Source organism: Eleutherodactylus coqui, chromosome 1 (genome assembly GCF_035609145.1).
Source record: "Eleutherodactylus coqui strain aEleCoq1 chromosome 1, aEleCoq1.hap1, whole genome shotgun sequence".
Taxonomy (NCBI): Eukaryota; Metazoa; Chordata; class Amphibia; order Anura; family Eleutherodactylidae; genus Eleutherodactylus; species Eleutherodactylus coqui.
The window spans coordinates 375,472,448-375,499,942 of NC_089837.1; the positions used below are offsets into that span (position 1 = coordinate 375,472,448).

The 27,495-nt window shown below is 43.3% G+C and overlaps 1 protein-coding gene across 1 annotated transcript in view; it reads right to left on the bottom strand.

Moving 5' to 3' along the window:
• CBLB (Cbl proto-oncogene B) overlaps positions 1–27,495 on the bottom strand; it is a 136,274-nt gene that overhangs the window by 77,137 nt on the left and 31,642 nt on the right. Inside the window, exons 2-3 of the mRNA XM_066578668.1 lie at positions 19,500–19,750; positions 1,766–1,912 (exon numbers count right to left, since the gene is read on the bottom strand). Of these exons, the coding sequence (XP_066434765.1) occupies positions 1,766–1,912; positions 19,500–19,750 (398 nt within the window). The remainder of the gene's footprint in view (positions 1–1,765; positions 1,913–19,499; positions 19,751–27,495) is intronic.

Below are 27,495 nucleotides of genomic sequence, written 5' to 3' on the forward strand. Positions count from 1 at the left end.
TTTTTGCCTGATGTGTTAATTTCAGTTTGCATCAGTTCACATTAGGGCTTCAGTCCGAATTCAGTTCCTCTGCTCAGTTTTTGGAGCAGAAAAACTGAATTAAAATGGAAATAAACTGATACGGTTTTCCCTAACTGATTTCAACAGGGTTTTTAAAAACCTGAAAGCAAATGAAAGACTGTCGTTTAGTTCGGTTTCCGTTTCTTTTTAGCGTGTCCCGCAGTGTCATTTGCTCCATTAAAATTGGAAACCTAATTTATTAGAAGGAAATGGAATCTTTCCATTTGTTTTAAAAAAAAAACCCCACTGAAATAAATGGGAAAACCACAGACGGGTCTATTTCCATTTTAATTGCATTTCTCTGTTTCAAAAATGGTGCAAAGAAACGGAATTATGACTGAAGCCCTAATGCAGACGTGAACTGAGCCTTACATATCTGTGGGATGAAAGAACGCTGATGTGAACCCACTCTAAGCTGAACTTTTTGGCCATTGTGAGAAATGCAATGTGTGGCACACCAACACCTGCCATCACCCCAAGAACGTCACAGTGAACTATGCTGATGGCGGCATCATGCAGTAGGGATGCTTGTCATCAGTAGGGACCGGAAAGCTGGCCAGGATGGAAGAAAATATGGATGGCAGAAAATACAGAGCAGTTTTCAAGGAAAACCGGTTTTAGTCTTCCGGGGACTTGAGATTGGGACAGAGGTTCATCTTCCGGGAGAACAATGACCCTAAACATAGTCTATCAAAGCCCAGACCTCAATCCAATTGAGAACTTGTGGCATCACATGAAGATCATGGACACAACACAACCTTCTAACTTCAACGGGTCGGAGCAGTTTTGTCTGGAAAAACAGAACAACATCCCAGAGTCTAGAAGTGCTAAGCTCACTAATAAGAGACTTGTATCTGTGGAGCCACCATAGCTGTAATTACACAGTATTAACTTTCACGGGATGAATACTTACGCACATTACAGATCTGTTTTTCTCTTATTTGAGTCCCCCAAATAAACAAAAACAGAAACACATTTCGCACCTTCAAAGTGGTAGGTATGTTGTGTAGATTAAATAGTACGAATTCCCCCAAATGAACCCATTTTAATTCTAGGCTGTAATGCAACCAAGCAGGAAAAACATCGGAGGAGTGAATACTTTTACAATGTACTGTAACCAGAAATCTATTCATGAAGGGTTTAGTATTTAATACATAAAAGGGTTTTCACGCCGAGCGGATATACGTCGTCTCTCTCTGCAGGGGGGGGGGGGGGGGGGAGCCTGGAAGACCCAGGAGCAGTGCTCTGAACTCCCGCCCCCTCTCTGCCCCTCTGCACTATTTGCAATGGGGAGAGGCGGGGCAGAGGCGGGGCTAATTCTCAGAACTTAGCTCCGCCCCGTCTCGCCTCCTTTCATTGCAAATAGTGCAGAGGGGCGGAGAGGAGGCAGAGAGGGGGCGGGAGCTCAGTTCCTGCTCCTGGCTCTACCATCCCCCCCCCCTGCAGATGAGGACGACATATATCGGCTCGGCGTGAAAACCGAGCTGATATACGTTCGTGTGAATCCAGCCTAAAACTAAAAAATGTTGGCGTAAGATGTGCCAAATCCAGAGGTGCACAGATCTTAGTGAATTTGGTCCATAGATCAGAAACTAAACTATATACCAGTTTATGGCAGAAGGCTGGCTCAAAGCCTTAAAAAATTCCCCCCCGAGTGTTCTTTGGATTATTGTCCTCTATAGCAGTCAGCCATTCCATTACTTACTTCTCTCCAAAAAACTTTCTCCAGAACTCTGCAGCATCTGCTTTTGTGATCCTGAAGGTATCCCCCTGAAACTGTCCATTAGGGAATATGGCCTTGATTTCTGCCAACATGTGGCTAAATATTAGGGACAGCTTTGTAAGGTTTCTCCTGCAATGAAGAAAACAAAAGGGTCACATATCAGCTCTGAAATTACACAAAGAACACATTTTCCAGTATTAACAGTTTACCCGCAACAACTTTTGTTTGATCTAAATGAACATTATGTGAATAAAAGCTGCGATCAAGGATATTTAACCCATTAAATGCTGCTGCTATATAACAGAAGAAAACAGTCCTATAAAGCCATCAAATCTGGAAATTGACTGAGGCCATAGGTTTAATGGAAGCAAGTGCTTGTTAGTTTCTTCTGTTGTGTGACAAGAGGCTTTTTTTTTTTTAAATTTAAAAAAAATTTGGAAAAATGCGTAGAAATAAATGGAGCAATAAATACATAAAAATCATCAGAGTTTTTCTATAGGCAACCAAATTGAACAGAAGCCACTAAAAATCTATTAGTGAGGCAAATCAATGAAACAGCAAATCACAATGAGGTATGGAAGACCTCAAAACTGCACTATTTTTACGTCCAAACCCCCCCCCCCCCCACAGAAACCTGATGGGAGTGACATAAATCATTGCTCTTTGCTTGCTTTTTTTTTTTTTTTTTTTTTAAAACACCATTGAAATCAATGAAGGAAAAAAACCCAAATCAGTTTTTTCCCATTTTATTTCAGTTTCTCTCCAAAAAGGAGCAGAGATGGAAACCCTGAACCGAGCCCGAAGGCAGGTGTAAGAAGGAGCCTTGGGCCGGGCTTACATGACCATAACCGTAAAATGCTGCATGTAACACATAGTGTAGCGTCTTACTGTTGCGGAGCTTATCACTGCGTATGGCAGCGATTTTGCACTGTGCCTGACGATGTATCTTACACACGTAGTCATGGGCAAACATACTGGTTTCTTTTTATGGTTCAGATTTCGTACTCTTTTACGGTAACCTTCACTGTTTAATTTAATTTGCGAATCACTTGTAATGCCTAATTAGAAAAGTCAGATATTCCAATAAATCACCACCTATATGTAAAACTACAAACACACTGAAGGTTCTTACCAGCAATGACACAGCCACATACCACTTCCTGACACTGTGTACTTTGTAACTGTCACCTTGTCCTTTATCTGTTTTTTTCTACTTCCCCTACATCACATATCTCAGTGATTCACTGTACTATTCTCTTCTATGCAGATCGTGAAAACACACTTACAAATATCATATACACTTCCCAAATGTATCTGTGCAACCCGGTTCACAAACTGTATTGTTAGTATATGGAGCCTTCAACCCTTATAACTATTGTATTGTGGGATCAAACTTAAATGGGATGTATCATCAGAAGATGACATGTAAAGTCTCTTCGACCCCACAATCAGCCTGCAGATTTAGCGCAGCAAAAGGGGATGTTATTTATATGGCTATTATATTATTCTTGAGCGTTATATTACATCTTATAACCATTAATAACTTCAGACGCATTGTTGATCCAGGTATTGTTCAGATTGGCAGATTGGAGTCGGGAAGGAAGGTTTTTCCTCATGGAGGGACAATTGGCTTCTACCTCATTGAGGTTATTTTTGCGTTCCTCTGTATCAACATTGGGGGGGGTAATGGGCTGAACTGGATGGACAAGTGTCTTTTCAGCCTTACATACTGTTACTATATTACAAGCCCCTCTATATGGCAAGATAAATTGGAACAAGCATGCGACCAGGTGTGACAAAGTCATTGTAGATCGTTCGCTTGGCCTACATTTACAATGAACAAGAAACAGGTAGTTTTGATGCATAGAGCTTCAGTTGATAGGGGCACATAATTTATTATTTTGAATGCCTCTCCAACTACTGCCATCTGCTGCATTTGACTGTCACTGGTCGGTGTCTAACATTCTACAGGCCGAAAAGACAGGTGTCCATCTAGTTCAGCCCATTACTTCTCGAATGTTGATCCAGAGGAAGGCAAAAAACACATCCAATCAAGTAGAAGCCAATTTTCCCCATTGACTAGAGAGGATCATAAGCATTCCTCTAGTAAAGCCTTCTGGTCACTGCTTTCTATTTGGTACATTGTTCGATGCCTGTTTCTACTAAGTAACACAGTAGCAGACCAAAGAGGATTTTCAGGTCTGCATGAAAGATTCAATCAGTGATGTGATAAACGGTTTCACTCTGCACACATTTATACCTAATTCTAGTGCAAACCCCTCGCTCTAACGAATTATTTGCATGATAACTGGGCCATGTGAAAAGGGCCTTAAGGCTGGGTTCACACGGGACGGAATTGCATGGAAATTCCGCCGGCAATTTTAAGCCTGAGATTAAGCAGCAAAGTGGGTGAGATTTGTAAAAATCTTGTCCAAAAGTTGCGGCCAGTCCGTCACGGCCAAGCCACGCTGAAATTGGCATGCCGGAATTCAAAGCGTGTCAACTGTATCGCCATCTTTGCAGCGGCCATCGCTCCTCTTTATGGGGAAGAGACAACCGCAGGAGGTGGCAAAGCCGCTTCAAAACCAGTGGCGAACGGCGCAGGATTTGAAGCTGCATTTATGCGGCAGAAATCTTGCAGTAGTTCCATGCAGTCATTCTGCAAGATTTATGGGGGATTTTGGTCCTGTGTGACCGTGGACTAAGAGATAAGTAGTCTCTGATATGGCTGCCAGTAGCTGATAATTTGTTTTTCCTGTCTCATTTGCTTATTGTAGCCATACAGTTTTTGCTCAAGGTCGTAGGGATGATAAATTCGATAAAAGGGTTCAAGAAGGGCCTGGATGCCTTTCTTGAGCGTTACAATCTTACATGTTATCATCAATTACTTTAATATGGTTTTTGATCCAGTGATTATGCCGGCAATAATCCGGCCGCGGGGAACGCAATGCCCGAATTCCATAGCAAGCGCAGCCCCCCTGTCCATGAGCGGAGAATCATAGTAATTCTCTGCTCGGGGGCTGCAAATCGCAGCATGCTGTGAATTGCCATGATTCTCCGCAGTGAGATAGGCTGACCGCGGAGATCCGTCTGCCGGCTCCTGCTCCCGGGTGGCGGAGATCCACTGCGGGATACCACAACGCCCGTGGACAGGCAGCGTAACACATGAAGGTAGAGAGCAAATGGCAATTCATTATTTTAACTTCTAACATTACACTCCTAAATGACAACTTTTATAGTCTAACTGTGACAAGCCTGCGAAAATAAAAAATGAATAAAAGTTATTTTCCCCCAAACTAGTCTATGTTGGGAAGCATAGGAAATCAGGATATGTATAGAATATATAAAAACACATTAATGTGCCTATGAGCAAGCTCTCCCTCCCTTTAGAGACACTGTAAAACGTATGTAGAAATAAGGTATTCTCAATTATGGCTTCAGACTTGGAGCTTTGCTACTTTTTCTTTTCAAAAGCGAATGAACAATGTGGAGCTTTGAGAAACGTAGGTGTTCTTTTTTTTTTTTTCATGCACACTAGTTTCTTAGATGCCAGTAGCAATTATATTAAGAGGAGCTCCACAGGGGAAGAAACTATTATTAGGACCTGCAGGTTTCTTCTAAGGAAGTTGGTTTAAGTTAATTACATTTTAATTGAAAGAGAAGGTGGTTACACATGCTGAAGAGCAACACAAACGCTCCAATTTTAGTTGAAATAGGAATAGAATGCAAAACTCGGGCAAGCGGCATTCAGACTGTGGGCACAAAAAAAGTTAAATAATTGAGCAAAGGCAAAAAAAAGTAATGAGCAACTGAAAAGACGAGGTCCCCAGGGTAGAGTATGAGGAATAATACACCCAAACACTAATAGTTTGGTGAATGTGGAAGTATAGATCTTCAATACTCTCACAAAGAGACAGTTAGAGAAAGAGCAGTCTCAGAAAGATGATGTGGGAAGGTCTTGCTTGTTTGTATGCCTTTTTATAAATGCATCACATGCTGTCAAGTAAACAAAAAAAGAAAGAAATGAAACGGGAGCTCTTCACTAAAAGGCCCCTTTACATGCGATGACTGTCAGGCCAGAAGAGGCCCATTTAGGTTGGTTCAGAGTTATACTAAAAAGTTAGGGCTTTTATTATACACTTTTTATAGGTCCTGCAACACTTTTTTGGGATTTTGTACATTATTGGAACCTATTGAAAACGTCAATAAAAACAGATTGAACATAAGCACCTAAAAGTCATCCCTGCGACTACTGCTCCTGTGCCTTTTCACAGGAGTGATAGTCGTTCTGGGAATGGAGGCAGAGGGGTCACACACACACACTTTTTTACTATTCCATTTTTCCAATCAGTTTTTATTTTTTCATTGTAGATTTATTTTCTACTGTTGTCTGTGCATGACTACGGGGACAACCATTTTGCTCGAGCTGAGATTAACACCATTATGAGTTCCGTTGTTGAGCATCTCTAAAGCAACAGGAACAAGGTACAGAAGGGGACCTAGTGACTTCCATGGGAGACTGTTCTTGACATGTTCTATGACGTGTGCAAAGCTCATTGGGTAGTGAGGAGGAGGTGGTGACTTGTGACCATCTGCTATGGTGGACGCAGTTATCTATATAGACTAGTTAGCTTTCACTGTAATCCTGCCTGTGATTATTATGAGATGACTGCTGAAAAGTTCTCTCCACAGAACAGGAAGCGTTACTGGTCTTAAGGGCTAAGGCCCACGTCTGGATTTCTGCCGCTTTATACGCGGCATAAATACGTGTCTATTAGGTTCGATTGTACCTAACAGCTCAATATTTACGCAGCGGAATTCCGCAGCGTGAAATAAACCCATGGCATGTTCTAAATGCCGCGGGAATACGCACGGTCGGCTTCCATTGTAGTTCATTGTAGCACAGCGGAAGTATCGCGTGAATACGTGTCACCGCCAGTCACGTCATCTGACACTGCTTGCACGTCATGCGCTGTACTGCGTGTGCGCGTCGGCCCTTCATGCGTGACGAGTACGGTGGATCCGGAGTGGTAAGTATGGGGGTTTGGGGGGGCGCCGTAACGGACTCCGCTGCAATATTCCGCTGGTGGAGCCAGTCACGGCCGTGGGCACGAGCCCTTACGGTCAGTGTGAAAGACGGCAGGAGTCTAGAATATTTGAAACCATACACCATGATATTGAAAATAGAAAAATAAATTCACCATAAATTCTTAAAAATGATGTTTAACATAAAAATTTGTTTCATACAATAGTCTTTTTTTTCCAATAGCACATTCTGTGAATATGAATCAATTCTACAGTCTTCGAGGAGTTAAAGGAGTTCCATCTAGTTTATGCTGGGAGGCATATAAAATGAGGATATGTACAGAATATAAAAACATTCGAGTGCCTTAGAGCAAGATTCCCCTACTTCCTTTATTGACACAGTAATTTGCACATAGAACTAAAAGTATCATCAATAATGACTCGAAACTTCGAGTTTTGTTACTTTTTCTTTTCAAATACAAATAAACAATTTGGAGCTTTGAGAAACCTAGCTTTTTTTCTTGATGCACAGTTTAGATGCTAGTAGCAAAAAAAAAAAGCCGCCAACAGCATGTGTGATAAAAGAGCAATATTCACCCGTTTAGTCCACAACTACTCTAGCACCAATGCTTTTATTGCCCTGGGTCAGACTTTGCTTACTTGGCATCAAGAATATGACCACCAAGAACAATCCAATGCCATACACACAGTACTTGGACAACAAGAGGAAGCAGGACATGCAGGTCCTATCACATGCACTTCACATATGCTGCATTGTTACTGGATAAGGCTAGTTTCACACGAGCGTTTTAGCGTGGTGATTTTGCCGCGATAAAACGCCGGCCGATAATTGCGACTATCTGAAGCATTGGATTCCAATGCATCCGTTCAGATGGGTAATTTTCCGGCGTGTAAAAGAGGCTGGCTAAAATAGCGCATAAGGTTTTATGCGCTATTCACCAGCCGCTTTTATGCATGACTGGAAAAGATAGGACTTGTCCTTTCTTTTGTGGGAACACGCCGGCCGTTCCCATAGACTCCTATGGGAGCAGTCAGAAAAGGAAAAGGCAAAGGGAAGGGAGTTTAGCAACGGCTCACGCTGCTAAAGTCCCTCCCCCTCCCCTTGCCAGTAGCTGGGGAGGGAGTATAGCATGACTAGCTTTGCAAAGCTCCCACCCTGTCTCGCCCACTCCTCTTGCTGGCAGCCAGCAAGGGGGGGGGGGAAGAGGGGGAGGAAGTTTAGCAGAGTTAGTCTTTGAAATTGTGGCTGAGCCGCAGATTTTGCGGAAAAAGCAGGAGTTTAAAATAAAAAAAAATAAAAATCTGTACTGCACGTCAGATGGCGAGCCGTGCAGACCATCCGCAGTACAGAAAGGAGAAAATGAAAGCAGGTACACGCGGACGCCATTGCTGCCAGGGCCGGATTCTGCATGCACAATTCGACCCGTCCGTGTGCATGCGGCCTTAATTAAAATCCACAAGTCCTTTTCCATGTCAGTATTAGACCATTTAGTGTGTAATGCTGACATGTAACTTCCCTGCCCATGTGCATAACCTTACATTTATCAGTGTTAAACCTAAATTTGCCAATTTTCCACCCAAGCCCCTAATTTATCCAGACCCATGTGCAACCATATACTGTCCTCTCGTTTTAATAACTTTACAGTTTTGTATCATCTGCAAATATTGATATTTTACTGCATAGTCGTCCTACCAGGTCATTAAAAAGCCCCCAAACTGACCCCTGTGGTACCGCACAAAGATCAATATTACTACTATACAGTGACCATATAGCAGTAGATATGAGCTCTAAATAAGTCACAACCTTTCTGCCCAACCCTGAATTTATCCAGATCCGTTTGCATTGTGCTCTCGTGTTAATTACTTTACATAGCTTTGTATTATCTGCAAATATTGATATTTTATACTATATTAAAAAGAATAGGAATACCTCTGTTGTACTCCATTAGCAACGGTGACCCAATCAGTATTTACTAGAGATGAGTGAGCATACTCGCTAAGGTCAATTACTCGATCGAGCATTGTCCTTAGCGAGTACCTGCCCACTCGGAAGAAAGGGTTTGGCTGCCGGCGCGGGTGAGAGGTGAGTTGCGGCCACTTTATCGCTCTGCATGTCATTTTCTTGAGTGAATACAATGGCAAAAAAAAGTAATAACAGATTTGCTTTCTCCTCATCACATTCTACTATTTTCTCTCTTTTTAAAGGCCTAACACTTTCAGTTTTATTCTTTTTTCTATTTATATGGTTGAAGAATAGTTTAGGGTTCATTTGCCCCTTTATTTTAGCAATCAGTGGGCTGTCTCAGCACCCAGGACCACACTGATCAAAACTTTTGACACATTTTTTTTTTGCCTTTTATATATACCGTATTGCATTTACTCTAGGTTTTGGGAAACAGGACAGTTGTCTCCTGGGATGAATGAAGCACTTGCATCAAGCACACAAGACAATGGTAGACTACTCAGTTGGCTTGTAGTGCAACTGGCAGGTTTCAGTTAACAGAAATAAAACAAGAATGAAAAGCATATGTGACTCTCCGGCTCTAACTACACTATCTAACATAGTGCAGACCTAATACCTGGCACAATAAAACAGAGTTCATCCAACCTGCAATGTTTCAATGCTCTCACAGATCCACAGCATCTGCTTCTTTTCCCAGGCTGAGAGTGAGACTCACAGTTTCAGCCTTTTTCAAAGAGCCATCATACCTGACCCTTAGGCCGACTGCACACTACTGTTGAATTGCAGATCCAGGATCCCACATAGCGAAATCTGACCCTGTGCCCGGCCGGTGCCCCCGAGTACCTGTCTTTTCTTCTTATCTGTACTGCGGGATGGTCTGTCCGGTGAGCCATCAGACATGCTCATTACGGATCTCCACGAGTAGAAAAAGTGCAATTGATTTCCACTCATGTGCAGGAAGAAGCTATTTTCCATAGCATGCTGTAGGCGGTATTTGCTGCAGAATCCGGAGTCTTATGGCCGCTCCGAATTCCGCAAAGCAAATATGCGGTGTGCAGCCGGCCTTAATCAATATCCCAAAACCAGGACTGTCTGAATGAAGCTGTGGCCCATTCTTCTTTGCTGGACGAATTCCCCGATTACCTTAGAATCTAAGGCTTAGATAGATGAAGCTATAAGTCTTGGAGAAATATACACTCCACCTCCTACTTCTTTACCTATCTGTCACATTTTCTCCTTCCTTGTTTCAACCTAGTGGCTAGAACACAAGGTCCAAAAGCAATGAACTCTACGTCAAACATCTGCATTTCCCATTCTGGTTCCTGCTTTAGAGCGAACATGTATTCCTGCGCAGCTGAGAATCATCTGTTTATTTTCACACATCCAGTTAAGTGGGGCACGATCTAGGACCAATTCAAACTGCTGAAAAGAAGGTAATAATGCAGTGCCTCTAGTGCCCACTTAATAGCAACGCAGTCTTTTCCAACTATGGACTATTTCTTTTCATGATCATTTAGCTTCTGACTCCGATATAGTATGGGATGTTCTTCACCATTTTGTACCTGTTAACGGACTGCCTTCAGGCCAACATCAGAGGCATGTGTGTAAAAATATCTCATTTGTATTACAAAGTCCTCTAGTGTTAACCATAAAAGTCCTTCACTTTGGTCAAATCTGTCATAAGGAGCAGCAAGGGAGGCAAAATTTGGAATAAATCTTGTATAGCAACCTGTAATTCCTAAGAAAGCATGAACTTGCTTCTTGTTCACAGGAGGTGTCCATGCATGAATGGCTTCAGTCTTATTTGGGGCTTTACCACGGCCTATGGTATGACCCAGGGACTTGGCTTCTTCTAACCCAACAGGACATTTTGGGGGATTGGCAGTGAATTCTGCTGCAGCCAGGGAGTTAATAACAGACTGTACTCGGGGTCAATAAGATTTCCAATATGAACTTTGGAAAATTAAATCAAGGTAAGCTGCGGCATACTGTTTGTGGGATTTTAATATTTTATCCATTAGCCTCTGAAAAGTTATTGGTGCACCATGTAAACCAGATGGCGACACAAGATAGTGAAACAAGCCAGGAGTAGCAAGATTTTTATTTTTTTGGCTTCTCCAATTAAATCTAGGGTTGTTATATACCGAACATTCCCTAGTCTGTCAAGGAGTTCATCAACCCATGGCATAGACTAAGGATCAAACTTAGAGATAGAATTTAATTTACGGAAGTCACTGCAAAACCTCCAACTGCTGTGTGGCTTTGGAATTGACACTACTGGGCTGCATTACTGACTATTGGATTCCTCAATTACACTGGGATCTAACATTTCTTTACTTCTTCGGAAAGAACTTCTCTCTTGCTTTTGGTATTCTGTATTGCTTCAACTTAAAAAGGGATTCTCCTATCAGATTTATGCTGGCTGAAACACGGGCAGCATGAAACAGACAGAGAAGCCTACTGTCACTGCAATGCTGATGCGTTTCAGACTACGATGTGGGTCAGAAGCGGTGTCGTGTCTCCTTAAGGAGAGCAGCCAAAAAATGTTTGGGGACACCTAGGGGGTAAGTGGATATGGGGATGGTATAGTCTCTCCCCAAGGAGAGCACCCAGAAAGGATGTGGAGACACCTAAAAGATAAGTAAGGAGACTTATAAGGCAAAGCTCCTCTGGGAAATTTATGCAAATCAGAAAGATGGAAAAATACCTCTACAGCGCCATCTATTGGATGGCAGCATTCTTTTAATTCCAAGTGACTTTATAAAAAAAGGTCTACAATGATTGTTTTTTTTTTTTAAAACCAAGCCAGAAACCATGCATATACAGACCGTTTCGGGGTGTTTGCCCCTCATCAGTATCAGACTACAAGGCACCTAGAAGTTTGACTCCATGCTGAGCTCGGAGTCATGAGGGCGAGCCGCTCCGAACTCTCCCCACCCACTGCATAAAGATTAACAGCTCATCTCCCGGCTTGTGAATAGAAAGAGAGGTGTCAGTCTTCATGCAGTGGGTGGGGAGACTCCAGCACAGCCTGTCCCAATGACTCAAGAGTTCAGCTCAATTTTTGGCTTGTCTCCTAGGAGCTTTTGGTGCACTTTGGTGGCCTCCTGTTGTGATTCAACAGCCTGGAACACAGCTATAATCAGCTCACCAATTTTAAAGGGGCAAAGTTATAGTCATTTTTGCAAAGCACAGCAGCAAACGGACAGGCCCTTTAAATTGCACTACAGCAAACTTTGTTGCATTTTGTGCCCATGTATGGAGATCAGGTAACAGGACAGTCATCTCTTTGGCTAGAGGAATCCCTCTGCATCAGCCCCCACAGACAGCTTGTAGTGCAACCCACCTCAGCCAGTTTTATTTGCAGATTTCAGGGAACAGATCTAAAACGCCGGAAAAAAAAAAAAAAGCCCATGTTTCTTCGACTCTATACATGAGGTAACACCTACCTAACATGGTGCAGACCGAATACCTGGCACCAAACAAATACGGTTCATCCAACCTGCAATGTTGCAATGCTGTCACAGATCCACAGCATCTGTTTCTTCGGACTGAGAAAGACGCACGGAGTTTAACCCTTTTTCAAAGAGCCATCAATGTCCCAATACAAGGACTGTCTGGGTGGAAGGGGGGAATGGGGTGTCTGTCTAAATTCCTGATTGCCATAGAGAGATGCAGCTATAAATCTTGGAGAAATAGAAGCTCCATCCACCACTTCTCCACCTGTCACAGTCTGATAAGTATCACACACCTACCAACAACAGGCAACACTAATTATATAATTTTGCAATGGGGGGATTTCTTGTTTTATAATTTTCTAGCTCAGCGACATTTTTCACTACAGCGGTCATTCTTCTAGAATAAACAACTTTACAAAAAAGTTTTGCATAACAAATTTATTCCACAATGCGGCCATTATTTATAAGAGGAACTAGAACTTAATTAGCATTTTTTATATTATAACAAGCACATTGAAAAAACAGGAACATGATGTTTAACGGTAGCATAGAGTGAAAGCAGATTTTAGAGTTGTGAGGAGTCATGGAGAATCTCTATCTTATTACAAAATAGGCAGTATAAACTGGCAAAGTACATACATTCTGTCTTGATAACTTTCTTCTCAGGACTAGAAAAATGTGGAGCACACATGCTCATACAGGGAATGAGTGGCATGAATAGCCTGGTAGGTCTACTTTTAAGGAGTTTTGCATTTAACATAAAACCCTGTCCCCCAGCTGAGCCCTGCCTAAAAATGAAGGAGGGTATGCGCTCCATGACGCCAGGAGTTTGGTCATGTGACAAGGTAGGTTTTCAAGTTCTTTTGGAAGCTTTCCAAGTTGGTGGAGAGTCCGAAATGTTGGGTAGCGAGTTTCGGACCCTCACTAATTTTGGCTAGATACATCTACAATTCTTGAAAAACTTGCAAATATCAGAACTCCTGCAGTACACTTTATTCTCTTTAGTAACCAATCATACCATTTACAGTCTCCAAACAATAATAAGCCATGATAAAGAGAAACTTTCAAGTAGCAAAGACTCAATTAATGATTCATTAATCCATCGTTACTGGAAGATTCTCATTACATAATGTTTGTATTTTACGATAAACCTAATGGCAACCCAGTTTAGAAACGTGCGTTCCAGTAGCAACTTCCTGGCATTGTTGCCTACTTGGCTCCGGCCCGGTATCTGTATTAAGTCATCCCATTTGTTTACCATACTGTTTTATAAGCTGACCTCAATCAACCTTTTTCTGGACAACTCAGCTCACGATCAGACAGCCAATAATTTAACAAAGCCTTTAAAAAATTAAAAATTAATGCATCTTAATATATTTTTACAAGGCGTCTGTGAATTGATAAGTTTGTTGGCTATTGATATAGTAACTGAAGAGTTACAGCCTACTCAACTTTTTAGAATAATCAGCCAAGTGCTTGTGCATGAGGAATAACATGTCCGGTTATTCTAGGACCTATGGACTGCATTTTTCTCTCCATTTCCCCTCTGCAGAGTGTACATGTGATTCTAAGTCCTCTTAGTACTGCTGTACTATATTCTATAGAGGATACACATGTACACTAATAAATCTTGCTGTACACACCTACATGATCAGGTTATGTCTGTGTAAGGCCAGGCTCACACGACCAGATTTGAATTGTGGAACCTGCGATAGTCACCTGCGCGGACAATCCGCGGTATTACGCACACATTACAAAGACAGAACATTCACATATCCGCTCAGATGAGTGAATAGCGATTGCAATTTTCTGCGAGCGGAAATTTAAAAAATAAATAAAATAAAAAAAAAAATCGCAGCATGCTTTATTTTTGTGCGAACTCCACACAGACAATGGAAGTCAATGGAAGCAGTCCGCCCTGCAGCCCATCCGCAATTGACATTGCGGATAGGGCGCAGGTACCTGCATAATTGCCCAGCGACAGCACAGGAAATACAATTTAAAAAAAATCTCTACTGCGCATGACCGGAGAGCGTCCACAGTCATTCGCAGTAAAGATAATTTAGGTACGCAGGGTTGAGAGCCAGAGTCCGGGCTGGATTCTGCTGCGGGATCCCACCAGTCCGTGTGAGACCGGCCTTACAGAGACCAGAATCTCTGCAGTTCTGTGTACAAACAGCAGCAGATATCTCAGCATTAGCTTCTGCAGCATGTCTGTGTGTGAATCTCTCTCTCTCTACCACCTCGCTGCATACATTTCAATGACCAGGATGATCCATCCCTCTACTCTGTCAATCATGTGGCAGCAGGAAGTGGACAGGAAGTTGTTTGAAAAGTTAAGTCCCGTTTAGACAACGATTATCCCTCAACAAATCGCTCAAAAGACATATCTGAGCGATAATCGTTCTGTCTAAACGAGCTGCCATCGTGCACTGTTCGTGCACTATTAGTTCATCACTAACTTTTAGCAAGATAAAAATCAGCAACGAGCTTCATCAGTGCCACGTGTCGAGTTCTCAGCGGGATACCAGCTGAAAGCTCCGAGAACAAAGCAGCTGTCAGCGCTCCAGCTGTCTTCTGCATACCCCGTTTGGAGCTCTCAGTCTTCTACATACAGCTGGAGCCTTCATTTACACACGAATAAGCTCTGAAGAAGCCAATTAGCTACTTAAGAGTTTAGGCAGAGTGATTGCTCGAAACTGTCACTCAAACTGCCGTTTGAGCGAATTCTGAGCGATCATCTTGCTGTGTAAATGCACCCTTGGTGTCCATGTAAATTTCCTTTCAGTGCTTAAGTTTTCTTTCTTCGTGTTAGGACTCTCTCATATGAGTGTAATGCATAACTCCGGTGCAGGAGACCGCAGCAGTAAGCAATGGGTAACAATCCCCATACACTCTCTTGGCATGTATAATACACGCCGTGCATGCAGTGTTTTTTTTGAGCGCACATTTTGTGCAATGTGCTTGAGAGGCACAAATAAAAGTAATGTAAAGATTGGTACCGCATATTAAGCGTGCAATACCCAATAGAATACGCTTGTGTGAGAGCCCAAAGTGTGTATTCTCTGATATGGCCTTGAGAGTTGTATTCTGGAAGCCCAGTTATTACCAGTAGTAGATATACGCTAGATACATCTTTAAGCTCAGTACTAGAGATGAGCGAGCATACTCGATAAGGCAAACTACTCGAGCGAGTAGTGCCTTATTCGAGTACCTGCCCGTTCGTCTCTAAAGATTCAGCTGCCGGCACGGGTGACAGGTGAGTTGCGGCGGTGAGCAGGGGGGAGCATTGGGGGGGAGAGAGAGAGATCTCCCCTCCGTTCCTCACCGCTCTCCCCCGCCGGCACCCAACTCTTTAGAGACGAGCGGGCAGGTACTCGAATAAGGCACTACTCGCTCGAGTAAAGAGTTGGGTGCCGGCGGGGGAGAGCGGTGAGGAACGGAGGGGAGATCTCTCTCTCTCTCTTCCCCCCAATGCTCTCCCCTGCTCACCGCCGCAACTCACCTGTCACCCGCGCCGGCAGCTGAATCTTTAGAGACGAGCGGGCAGGTACTCGAATAAGGCACTACTCGCTCGAGTAGTTTGCCTTATCGAGTATGCTCGCTCATCTCTACTCAGTACACATCCGGGTTAGAGCTTCAGTGAAATTCTGTTTCTCTACTCCAGAAAAAAACGGAGCAGAGAAACTGAATTAAAACGGAAACAAAATTCTCCCATTGCTTTCAATGAAACAAAAGCTTTTCATTTGCTTCTGCTCCATTAGATTTCAGTTTTTTAAAGGAAGAAAAAAAAAAGATACACACTATTTACTCCACTATAGAAAATGAACCATTTGTTTTTGTCTTAATTCCATTTCTCTGCTCCGAAAAATGCATAACAAAGAAACAGAGTTATGACTAAAGCCCCAACGCAGATGTGAACTGAACCCTATTTAACAAAGTTATTTACTGTATACACTTCAGTATTAGCAGACCCGAGTAGAAGCCGGAGAAACGCAAGCCATTCACAGCCGGCGCTCAATAAACCAATTACAGCCATTCCGTGAATTGCTGTGAATGATCAAGCGCCGGCTGTGATTGGCTGGCGCTCAATCCAATCACAGCGCTAAGTTACACAGTGCTGACTGACGGGGAATTCAAAAGAGAGCCAGGGAGATGAGAGCGGGGAGACGTCTGAAGCAGCCTGCTGTACCGGCGGGGAGAGCATTGCGCCGGGGATACAGATTCCGGTTGAGAGGGGAGTACTGCTTTTTTTTTTTATTTTTTTTTTTTACTTCACTCCAGTATAAGCAGAGGGGGGCTTTTTCAGCATACTTTTTTGTGTAAAGTATATACGGCACTGCATCCTTCCTCAATGTATACATACCTTATTCTTCCTCAGCCAACTATGGCAGAAGTGGAACTTATTTAAAACATCAGGTCAATAGAGAATGGAGGCAAACTGAAAGCTATCCGTTTGCTTCAGTTTTTCATTTCCGTTTGATTTCCGCTTAGCTGCTCCCACAGGGTGACGGAAACAAAAAAAAAATGCTAGTGTGAACACAGCTTCATTTGTTGAGTGTAAGGCCACTCTTAGGCCACTCTCACACAGGCGCTTTTTAACCTGATTAGCATGGCGTTTTGAACATCACTGTACAACACTTCCATTTAAATCAATGGGGCCTAGCAGGCATGCGCTCAATTGCAGTGTTTCCACCATTAAATGGATCCAATACACCTTTTTTGTTCTTCTGTTCCATGACGGAAAAGAAAAATGTGCTTAATGCAGTGTATTAATGCATAATATGAAGCAAATACCAGAATCCGTGTCCTTCCTGTCCATAAAGAGCACATCGTTGCTGGAGTACCTGGCAGCCGCGCAGCTCCTCCCGTTATTGCAGCAAGCATACCGCCAGTTTATTAATCCCTGTCTATATTACCGAGTCTAATGATTATGATGAGACAGTAATAAAACGCAGCTGAGAATTAACAGCGCCGGCCTCAGAAGTGAAAGAAATTGCATCAGACAAGATTTAGAATTCAGAGAAGTTCTGAATATTCCCATCCAGACTGTATGACCAAATGGAAGCAGATGAACAGCCATTACTACCTTCCCATCTCATCATCTTCTCATCATCACTTTAGTTCATGCCTGCCCTCCGACTACTATATAGTTACACAGAATATCCCCCAAATCAGCGTTTTAATGCGGTGTGCACTGCATATAACTTACTAATAAGCCGTCCGATAAGCGGTGCCCTAGTTGGGACCAGCCAGTGCTCTCTCCGTACGGAAACCTCTCTTCTTGCCTAGCGATTAATATCTTTACTAGAAAAATCACACCTTCCCGCTTTCCATTGGTTCTATACTTGGCATTCACTAATTAAGCACATAATAATTTACTGCCATACTAGTTGTTAATGACCCCGCCAACTAGAGGGGCAGCTGCTCATTGTGCTCGTCCAAAACACCGGTATAAAAGGTACAATTGAGTAGAGAATGAAGGATTCCGTACCTTCTCCTTATGGGCCTCATGTCCATGAGCACGCGCAGATGCCGCATGGGGAATCTGCCAGTGCCCGGTGACCCTGCGTACCTGTCCGTCTCTTGAAGTTCTGTACGGCAGATGGTCTTCACGGCTCGTCATCTGGCATGTGCAGTACAGATTTTTCTTTTTTTAAACTCCTGCTTTTCCTGCGGAATCCGTGATCCAGCTGCAATCTCAATTGAAGACGGCCCACGGACCAGACGGCTTCCATTGACTTCAATGGAAGCTGTCCGTGCGGGAACTGCAGTAAAATAGAGCATGCTGCAAGTTTTTTTATCCGCGAGTGAAAACCGTAATTGGTTTCCGCTCGTGTGCATGAAAAATAATTTTTCCATAGCATGCTATGGAGAGTTATTGCTGCGGAATCTGATGCGGAATGCCCACTCTGGATTCTGCAACAAAAACCCGCCCGTGGGCATGAGGCATAAGGCTATATGCATACGAACGTTAATCTCATATGATTTTTCTGCGTTGTGAGAAGTACAAAACTCATGCGAATATGAACTCCATTCCTTTGAATGGAGTACTACACCCCCGCTCCTCTCTGCTCTCCCCCGTGCATGCTCGGAAGAGAAGGCGGTCACTAACCTTACAGAATGTGCTCGCTCATCTCTACTAATAAAGCTTGCAATAAATAACCACTCTAGTTACCAACAACACGGGCAACAGAGGGGTAGCTACTCATTGGCCTTGGGCTCATTTTTGTGGCCCACTTTGTATATTCATAAAATCTTACTAATGACATTAATGAACATTTCAGCTAAAAGAAATATCACTGAAGGCGCCTAAAGTTAATGTGCCATTTGCGCAGCGCCTCAATCAAATTTTTGGCAAACAAATGATTTGGGACCAGTGCAAAATGGTGTAGTGACATCAGTTATTATGTACAAGAAGAAAAAATAACTTTGAAAGCCCAATTCTCAGTAACCAATCCCTGCACTTATAACGCTGTGCAACGCACAGGTATATCACCTAGTCCAACATTAACGTGTATGCTAAAATTGCGTTTCTGACAAGCGCCATCTATACATCTCTGTATAAAAAGCAGCACCAACTTTCACCAATTCCTCCAAAAAATAATGCAGATTATTTCCGAGAATAAAACCCATGCAGAAATGATCATATTCGAAAAATTCTGGAATATCTGCACTTTCCTCCAGCGAGTATAAGGAAGCAGCGTCAGATGTAGTTTTGGGAAAACATTGCATTAATTTACAAATCAGCTGGTTATTCAATAAAGAGATAAGAAGCTGCACGGCGATTAGATAGCAGGAGCTCTGAGAAGGCTGATATGACGAAGTACAGACACACAGGAAGACAAATGTGATACATTTAACCAAAGCGATACCGAAATCACACTACTGATGAAATTAGACATAAAAGACGCCTAGAACGGTGAACTGCCTCCCACTAGAAGGCTTTATGTGGTTTTAAGTCAGAATACATCTGAAATGGGAAAAACAAGTCATTAATATTGCGCTATCCGTTACGGCCACCAACATCGTAGCTCTATATTCGGAGGACGTTGGGTGGTTGGAGCAGCAGCGACCAGTAACAGAATTATCTAAGACAATCACGCCGTCTGCTGCGAGGCTTTCCCATCAGAATACAATCAATGGCCGAAACAACGTTCAACGTCACAAAATTGGCTAGCAAATGTCTCCGGTCACCATTAAAGTAACCCGACTTTCATAATATGCTAAAGGAATTCTAAGGACGCACCTCTCCTGTGATTGCTCCTCGTACATTCGCTCTTTTCCTTCTTTGAAGAGTCTAATTGCTCGTTTTGATTTTTTCATGAGACTGTCAATGTAGATTTTAAAATATTCATTTTCACTGAGCTGCATAAGTTTCTGGTAGTCCTCATACTTGCTCAAAATAAGTCTCAAATGCTGATATGTGTCAGGTAAAATATCAAGTATATAAGGAGGGCTGTTCTTCAGCTGAAGCTTCGGACTTTGGCATAATCTTACCTAGGAAAAAAAAAAAAGAGATATCAACAATTAAATGGAGACATGAAGAATAAGACTGGATACAACAAACTACAATATAATTTGTACAGCCTTCATTTATAAAAAATGGTGCTATATACACATTACGATTTAGTGTGATCACTGGGCCAAGATCTTCGGGATTGCACTGTACAAAGCCATTTACACTTCTGCCCATACAACTATGGATACACTGAAGTCTTTCTATACCATCACTGGTGCTACAACTTTTTACTAAGCTTGGAGTTGTTGGATCCAGAAGAGAAGAGCTTACGCCCCCGAATGCCTGTGGCACCGGAATTGGGTTACAGTGTTAACATTTGCCATTGACTATGGGAAAGCCCTGCAGCTTCACTCCCATTTAAACCAATGGAAGTGCAGCGCTGCAACTCAACTCCCTGCTTCTCTCGTGGTCAAGACGTTACATCCAGTCCTGACCATGAGAGAAGAGGGAAGTGAAAGAGAAGCGTGGTGCTCCCACTGATTTCAATGGGAGTGAGCCCGGCACTCCCATTTTCTGATGACGACATCCAACTCCCTGCACTGGACAGTAGGTCAGACGATCAGCTGATAGACAGAGGTCCCAAGCGTTACCTCCCATCCATCAACTATTGAAGACCTATCCAGAGAATAGGTCATCAGTTAAAAAAAGGGCGGAAAACCCACTTTAATAAATTTGGCACCACTTTGTTGGCACAATTGATGCCTGCTAGGGAATAACATGACAGACCATTGGATGTGATCAGTCTACACTGCTGCACACAAACCATTCTAGAAAAAAAATCCAACAAGAAAGGGGTTTTCAGCAGCCGTCTGTCCCATGTCAGCCATCATGGATTACTCACATAGTCTTTTCACACAATTGCTTGATTTCCACCCAACATGTACACAACTTAATCACAAATAGCAGTTATTTTAAACATTACAGAATGTAAATGGTGAAGTAAATGGTTATTTTACTCTGGTACGGTTGTGTGTTGCAGGGGACAGCTGAGCCACTGAGTGTTAGTTCTCATGTCTTATACATGCAGACGACTGACCACAGTCTTGAGGATGGCAGAACATAGGACAGTGAGCAGAACCCATGTAGTAAAGTTTAACTTGTGTCTCACTGTAAGGCCGCCTGAACATGACCGGCTTTGCATTGCTGAATCTGGCGCGGGTGACCGTCTCCGGATTCTGCAGCAAATACCGTTCATAGCATAGTATGGAACAGAGATTCTTCCTGCACACGAGCGGAAACCAATGGCCGTTTCTGCTCGCGGAGGAAAAAAATAAATCGCATGCTCCACTTTTGAGCAGATTCCATTGAACTCAATAGAAGCAGTCCGATCCGTGGTCCTTCCGCAATTGGCATCCGCAGTACAGATGTAAATGAAAGAAGACAGGTACACAGGATCGGCAGCCGTGGTCAGTGCCAGAATCTGCAGCGGGAACCCGCATGCGGAATCTGTCTCTGCCATGTTCAAGCAACCTAAAGCAATTAAAAAAGGGTAAATAAACTAACACAGAAAGTTTTAAAACGCATAAAGGGCTCATTAACATGGGTGTACATGTATTTCAGTCCCATAAACACGCAAAATATTTACGCAGCTAAAATACACATATTCCCTTTGTGTATTGCAGGGTTTTTTTTAAGTTTCTAAAAGAAATAAATTCAATCATGCCCCCATTGATTTCCATGGGCAACTGAATTTATTATAGGCTATTTTGGCGTGTAATGCGAACAAAAAGAGGAAATACTGCGTTTTTACATGACAGAATTATGCTGTGTCAATATGTACATGTGAATAAACTCCTAGAAAACCAAAAGGTTTTATTCACTGTGCAATACACTGCGTATTTGAATGAACCCTAAATCTCAATTTAAAGTTTGCTACATCTGTATCTAAATCAATAGGTTTTATTCAATGCTTATTAGGCGTGTAATGCGCTGCGTATTTACGCCCCTGTGAATAAACCCTTAGCACCTTCTTGTAGATAGTGCTCAGGACAGAAAAAAAACACAACCCTGATAACTACAGATGAAGCGTATGTATGCATACAAAGTGGCCTGTCCATGACAGCAGAGGGGAGGGGGGAGCATTCAACTAATAAATAGAGAGGGCTCCTAACTGTGTCCGCAGTATTCTTTCAGCAATCCTATTAGTTAAAACGCCCAAAAAGGTGACATTTGGCTACTAGGCGAGAGAATCTGTAGTGATAACATGCTGTCCGCACATAGACAATATTCAGCTAGCAGAGCTACAGATTAGTGTGAGGAAAAGACGCAGCATAAATTACAGTAGCAGCAAGCAAATAGGATGAGATTTTTAACAAAAATCAATATGAAATCAACTCCCAACACAGATATTACATCTGCAGAAGCTCAATTTAATTCGCAGTGCAGATCTGACACCTTCAGAAAGAGGGATGAAATCCGGCACATAATCCATATGTAATACATGCGAATTTTGCCAAGACTTCGCTGTGGATTTCTTATGCCACAAATGACTTTTGGCTTGTATCTGATATGTTCCTCTCATTATACAATCTCGTAAAAGCAATGACTGGGCAGACGGATATAGGCCTAAAAAAATGCTTGTATAACAAATCTGATAGCATCTTTATATAGAGAGTCTAGCAGGCGCGCGATAACTCCGTATTCCATAACGCTATTCTGGACGGATCCAAATACACCTAGTGGCACCGCCGTAATTCACCAGGTTTTCATCATAAAGAAAAGCAGCCATCCCGTTAAACTAACCCCCCCGGTGCCAGCCGCTAGTTTTACAATCCCACTATTCATAAACTAAAGTTACCCAGGATGTGGGGGCGTAATAAGTGTGCAGCGAGTAAAAACAACCCCCACACAGCACAAACATCAACATTCATAAGTTCAGAAGATGGGCCTCTTACTGCAGATGGTAACAAATTGAAAAGATGTATTACATTAAGGGTGTCTTCACACTTGTGATCGTGATATCGCTGCGTTTTTTAACGCAGATGTCAATAGGACTTTCTAATGTTAAAAACTAGAGATGAGTGAGTATACTCGCTAAAGGCAATCGCTCGAGCGAGCATTGCCTTTAGCGAGTATCTCCCCCGCTAGAGACTGCAGGTTCGGGTGCCGGCGTGGGGGAGCGGTGAGTAGCGGCTGTCAGCAGGAGGGAGCGAGAGATCTCCCCTCCGTTCCGCCCCGCTCTCCCCCGCAGCTCCGTGCCCGCTGCCGGCACTTGAACCTGCAGTCTCGAGCGGGGGAGATACTCGCTAAAGGCAATGCTCGCTCGAGCAATTGCCTTTAGCGAGTATCCTCGCTCATCTATATTAAAAACGCATTGCACAAAAATTTCAAAGCACAAACTTGCAATTTTTGTGCAGTGCGTTTTTAACATTAGAAAGTCCTATTGACATTTGCGTAACAAAAACGCAGCGATATTGTGATCGCAAGTGTGATGGCCCCCCTCAGGCCGGTCCCACACAAGCGTAATTAATTGCGTATTACGAGCGCAATATAAATGGCGAATGGAGTCAATGAAAATACATTGCTTACAATTGATCTATTCACACTTGCGTATATAAAAGGCATAAAAGGAAAAGAAAAAAAAAAAAAGGATGCAGCATGTTCCATGCTACCATGTATATACACGCGCAAGAGCCTATTGTTCTCTATGGGCACATATATACGTGCACCCATATACAACGGCGTGAGGAAAAAAAAAAAAATGTGTGCATGAGATACGCTGTCATGGGCAATACAATTTCACTGCCTAAGGCCTCCTGTAGACGTCCGGGTCGGATCCCACGGCTTACCTTCTCCGGCGTCTCCTCTGCTCCGCTATGTGTCGCCTGCCGCCCAGCGAGCACATGCACAGAGCAGAGCTTGGGCATCAGCCGTGACGTTTCAAGGAAGTGCCGCGATTTGTTTACCGCGCGAGTTTCCACGCGATCAAATCGTGGCTGTCTGCATTAGATAATGCAATCCTATGCAATCTTAGGCAGCGAGCATGGGCGGAAATTCTGCAGAAAATCCCGCCGTGGAATTTCCGCCCGTGTGCAGGAGGCCATATGCTTGGCCAGCTCCACAGTGGTAAAACGCAGCATTTTACGCTTACGGCCGTGTAAGCCCGGCTATAGTGTTGGAAACAAAAGCAGTAAAATAACGTTACCCGTTCAACGTAGGCAAACAGTAGAAAAGGGCTTCAGGGCAGTCAGGGCAAGTAGGTAGATGGCGTCAGACACTGAGTTACTGTCTTTCAATCACAGGAGGATCTTGGGGTGCATTTAGACAAGTAGTCATGCGTATACAGACAAGTGCTGGAGTTGGTGTACATCTCACCTAGGTGCGATAAAACTCCAGTCCAGGTCTTCCTCTTGGGTCCCTGTGAGCTCAGCTGGACCCACTAAGCTCATCACTGGTACATAAAAAGGCTGCAAGGCCAGGCAGTCCATGCTGGAGCCTGGGACTGTGCACATCTACATTGTGAGTGGCTGTTGATTTGCTGCATACTACAAGTAGGTGAGAAACCACTGTGTAGTTAGTGCCCTGCCGGGCAGGTGTTTATTTTGCTTACACGTGCTGCCAGTGGCTGTTTTCCCACTGAGGTTTTGTTTTACTGTTGCCGAAACTAAAAAGAAAACTGGTTGGACTTTTATACGGACTGAGTCAGCGCCTGTGTCCTCGCCGACCCCAATCCCCATGCAGACATTGCCACAGTATATATAAAACACTAACATACTGGGCACAGGTGCGACTGTAAGAGACCAAATTACTAAAATATGTTTATCCTACAGCTAAGGGAAAAAGCTTACATCAAAAAAAGGTTGTTGCGCTTCTTTTTGTTTTCTTTTAAACAGCTGTCCATGACCAAAAACAGAACTGGTAATACTCCCCTCTGCTCTTCCCTTAGTAAGTAGTGGAACGGGTTCCTGCTGCTCTCCCAGTCCTTATAGAGGATGGCTGGTGAATGCTGCAGCTGTCACACACTCTTGGCACATGGCACCCAGGGTGTGAGCACCAAGTCAACTTTGTCAATAGGATATGTCTGTACACAATCAGATGCTGTCAGAGTACAGGGACATTTCACTAAAATAATCACATCCAGTTGTCAATTTATAGATTTCCAGAAGAAATAAAGGAACGTTCTAATATATAATTCGAAGAGAAGATGTTCCAGAACTGTTATTTTCTGGGGCATACAAGTGTTCACTAAAACAGACCCGTCGGTAGTGGTGATCGCTCCTCTAATAGCTATGTATTCTGCCTGTCATTGTGCCCGATTACTACTATAGGTCTGCAGTGTGAGAACTCTGAGCTTCTATGTACAACTGCTATCTGATCCCTATATGGTCACTCGATGACGGTATTATGGGTCATATTGGCGGTAGCATAAATTTATCCTGGTTTAAAAAGCAAGCGTACACCTGTGTCTGTGCAATTAGTTGCTTCTATATTATACTCTTGGGGCTAAAGCCCACGGATGGATTTCCACAGTGTTTCACTGCAGCTATTAGGTTCTATTAAACCTAAAAGCTCGATGTACGCGCTGCAGAATTGCATCGTGGAATTCTGCAAATAAAATAACCCGCAGCATGTCCTATTTGCCACGGGAATACGCGTGGACGGCTTCCATTGTAGTCAATGGAAGAAGGCTGTCATGCTATACTGCCACTGTAGCACAGTGGAAGTATAGTGTAAATACACACCACGGCCGGCGCGTCATGCGCTGTACTGCGCATGTGCGCCGGCGCGTAATGTGGGAGCTGCATAGTGGATTTAGAGGTGAGTATAGGGTCTTTGGGGGGGCTGCGTGACTCAGTCCACTGTGGTATTTCGCTTGCGGAGCCAGTAACGGCCATGGGCATGAGCCCTTAAGCTTCCTCCTTGTGTTGAGACCGTGGTGTACATACTTGAGGGCATTGAGAGGTGAGGTCAAGTACATTAAAATAGGCTGCAGAGGACATTGCGTTTTGCAATTTTGATGCAGGGATGGCTAGAGTGTATGTGGGAAGGTAGGGTTTGTGTGTCAGGGCTGCTTTTAAAGGGCAACTATACTTTTTCAGTAACTTGACATGTCAGAAAGATACATCAATTGCTTTGATCATTGATGAGCGCCCCCCCCCCCCCCCCCCTGAAAATTGCTAGAAGGGGACTGCAGCACTCACTCCTCTCCTCCTGGCAGCTAAAAACTGTCTGCATGGAGGTCCATAGTGCTTCTACAGACCTCAGTCTTCAGCTGCCAGGAGGAGCCAAGAAGGGGAGGGCACAGCTATCAGGTGAGCATTAGAGCCACTCTGTTCTAGCGATCAGTGGGGATTTAATTGAGCAGACATGCCAAAAGTTTCTGAAAAGCGTAGTTATTCGAAGTCTCCGACTGGCCCGGTCATCTTTGCACAAGTCCCAAAATGCACAATGCAAATTCTGTACAAACCTTGATTCAGCAAAGAATGTTGAGAGTTCATCATTGACACTCCCAGAATCCTAAATACAGCTCCAAATAATATGGGAACACCACAAGATAGATAAAGGCAATGCAGTTCCAAAGTTACTAAAAAGGGGTATTCCAGAGGCGGGACTCTGGTAACTAGGTCCCGTTTACCCATTCCTCTTCACTCACGAGTGACTTTGCTCACCCAGAATGAATGAAGTCATTGAATGAAGTGCCGGCTGCTCCATTCATTTCAGCAGGGCTGACAAATTGAGTACAAAGTGACTGGCTATCTCCAGCAGTCCCCATGAAAACGGAGTACACTGCTCATGTGTGACGGCCGAATCACTCAGTCTCCTCCTCTCTGCGAGCCTGTAATGAGGAGAAATAGGATGACCCATTCTCGGGATCGGTGGCGGTCTCAGAGGTCGAATCTCCGCCAATCTATCGGTTTTTCACCCATCCAGTGGATGAGTGAAAGCGTCAGGTCTCAGAACAACTCTTAAAACTAGACTAATGTGGTATGTGAACATGGAGCTACTAGGGGAATATATATGGAAGTGTAAAAAGTTTTGAGAAGTTTGATTTTTCACAAAATTGTCCAACTTCCAGAAAAAAGGTGTAAAAATAGATTAGAAGGCGTGTGCATTAACACAATAACCACTAGTTCAACCACCAGCTGTATGCCATCATGGGTAGCTCTGTTCCAGAAAATACAAGGGGGAAAAAAAACAAACTAGTGCGATTTCTAAAGATTCAAAGGATTGTTTTCTCTAATTGAAATGCATTAATCGAAATCTGCAATGAGAAGATTTTCACCTTAGACGGGATTAATTACAAGGTCACCACTCCATCATAACACTGGCTCTTCTGGACTAGACAGATATAATGTGCATGTTAACTGGCTGTGGTTCAGCTCGTCTGCTCAGAAGCTTAAACTGCCCGCACTACATGTTCTGACAAACAGCAAAATGTTGACTCAAGACAGATCAAAAGCCCTGAAGCCCCCCTGAGAATGGAGCTGCTACAAGAGCAAGAGAGTCCCTATCCACACAGCTCATGTAATCACTTAGCTGGAAACTGTACAACAAAACCGGACACATATTAAAGGTTGTTTATCTGGGATAAACAGATGTAAGTGCGGGCCGACTGTTACCGAAAACTCGGAAGATCAGACAAGAGGCACGGAAAGAGACTTGCTAGGTAACTATTAGAATACATCAAGTAACATTCCACATATTTAGCATCCATGATTGTGTGCGACTTTGTAAGATTTTACATAATTAGTTACACAAATCAATGTTGCAGCCGGAAACCGTA